Source organism: Vulpes vulpes, chromosome 11, assembly GCF_048418805.1.
Source record: "Vulpes vulpes isolate BD-2025 chromosome 11, VulVul3, whole genome shotgun sequence".
Taxonomy (NCBI): domain Eukaryota; kingdom Metazoa; phylum Chordata; class Mammalia; order Carnivora; family Canidae; genus Vulpes; species Vulpes vulpes.
The window spans coordinates 20,678,941-20,680,604 of record NC_132790.1 but is presented as its reverse complement, the minus strand read 5'-3'; the positions used below and the strand labels follow the sequence as shown (position 1 = coordinate 20,680,604).

General features: G+C 42.5%; 1 protein-coding gene across 1 annotated transcript; it reads left to right on the top strand.

Annotated features, from left to right (window-relative positions):
- Nucleotides 1-319: 319 nt before the first annotated feature.
- Nucleotides 320-1,300, top strand: LOC140594361 (olfactory receptor 56A3-like). The gene has a single exon (XM_072725314.1). It carries the CDS (start codon nt 320-322, stop codon nt 1,298-1,300), a length of 981 nt encoding a protein of 326 aa, XP_072581415.1.
- The last annotated feature ends 364 nt before the right edge of the window (nt 1,301-1,664 follow it).

Here is a 1,664-nt window from a genome sequence, read left to right as displayed (position 1 = left end):
AAGTAATTTTATCCTTTCTTTTGTTGCTACAAAGACATAACATTCTCTCAAAAACAGAACTTGAACAAATCAAAAATGTATAAATGAACCATATACCCTAGTCCTCTACACTGCTTAGTGATAGAAATATCAGAACAGGATCAGAACACAAAGAATAAAGACATGAATTTACATGGCTCTCGATGACCTGCTAGGACTCACACGAGTTTCACCTAGGTGAAGCAAATTGTAGTGAATTTATGTGTCTTGATTCAGTAGCTAATTTTTACCCTAATTTTACAGATCACTAAAGGAAAACTGTAGAAATATATGACAGAAGATGACAACAAATAAAAATGGGACCATATCCATTGAGATTTCAGACTTTCTCCTGAATTGTTTTGTCAGGTCTCCCAGCTGGCAACTTTCTTTCTCCCTGCCCCTCAGCCTCCTCTTCCTCCTGGCCATAGGGGCCAATGGTGTTCTCCTGATCACCATCTGGCTGGAGGCCTCTCTGCACGAGCCCATGTACTACCTGCTCAGCATCCTCTCCCTATTGGACATCGTGCTCTGCCTCACTGTCATCCCCAAAGTCCTGACCATCTTCTGGTTTGATCTCAAGTCCATCAACTTCTATGCCTGCTTCATTCAGATGTACATCATGAACTGCTTCCTTGCCATGGAGTCCTGCACATTCATGGTCATGGCCTATGACCGCTATGTGGCCATCTGCCACCCACTGAGGTACCCATCCATCATCACAGAACAATTTGTAGCAAAGGCTGCCATTTTTATTTTGGCCAGGAATGCTATTTCTTCAGTGCCTATTCCCATTCTATCATCCAGACTCCATTATTGTGGGGGAAATGTCATTGAGAATTGCATCTGTGCCAATATGTCTGTCTCCAAGCTCTCCTGTGATGATGTCACCATCAATCGCCTCTACCAGTTTGCTGCAGGCTGGACAATTCTAGGTTCTGATCTCATCTTTATCTTCCTCTCCTACAGCCTTATACTGCGAGCTGTGCTGAGACTCAAGGCAGAGGGTGCTATGGCGAAAGCCCTGAGTACATGTGGTTCTCACTTCATCCTTATCCTCTTCTTCAGCACTATCCTTCTGGTCTTCGTGCTCACTCATGTGGCAAAGAAGAAAGTCTCCCCTGATGTGCCAGTCTTGCTCAATGTTCTCCACCATGTCATTCCTGCAGCCCTCAATCCCATTGTTTATGGAGTGCGAACTCAGGAGATCAAGCAAGGAATCCAGAGATTACTAAACAAGGATGCTAGTGAGGACAACTGCAGATCTGCCTTCCTAAATTAGAATGATTTTGAACAATAATGGGTGAGTGACCTGCAATTCATATCTATGAGTTATAATCTCAAACTGGGTAAATTGGATATTGTTCCTTCTTTAATAAAACTTAAGTGTCAGTGTATGATTCCTTTCTCTCGCTTCTCCTTTAACATTATCCTTAGCCTCTTTTGTTATACCCATGAATATTATCCTATTTTGACAAAATACTGGATTTCCACTGGGCAGGTTCTAAATTGAGAAATTTATTTTTTCCAGATAGTAGAAGTGGTTTGTTTTATTTTTTATTGGCGTTCAATCTGCCAATATTTAGCACAACACCAAGTGCTCATCCCACCAAGTGCCCCCTCAGTGCCCATCACCCAGTCACTGC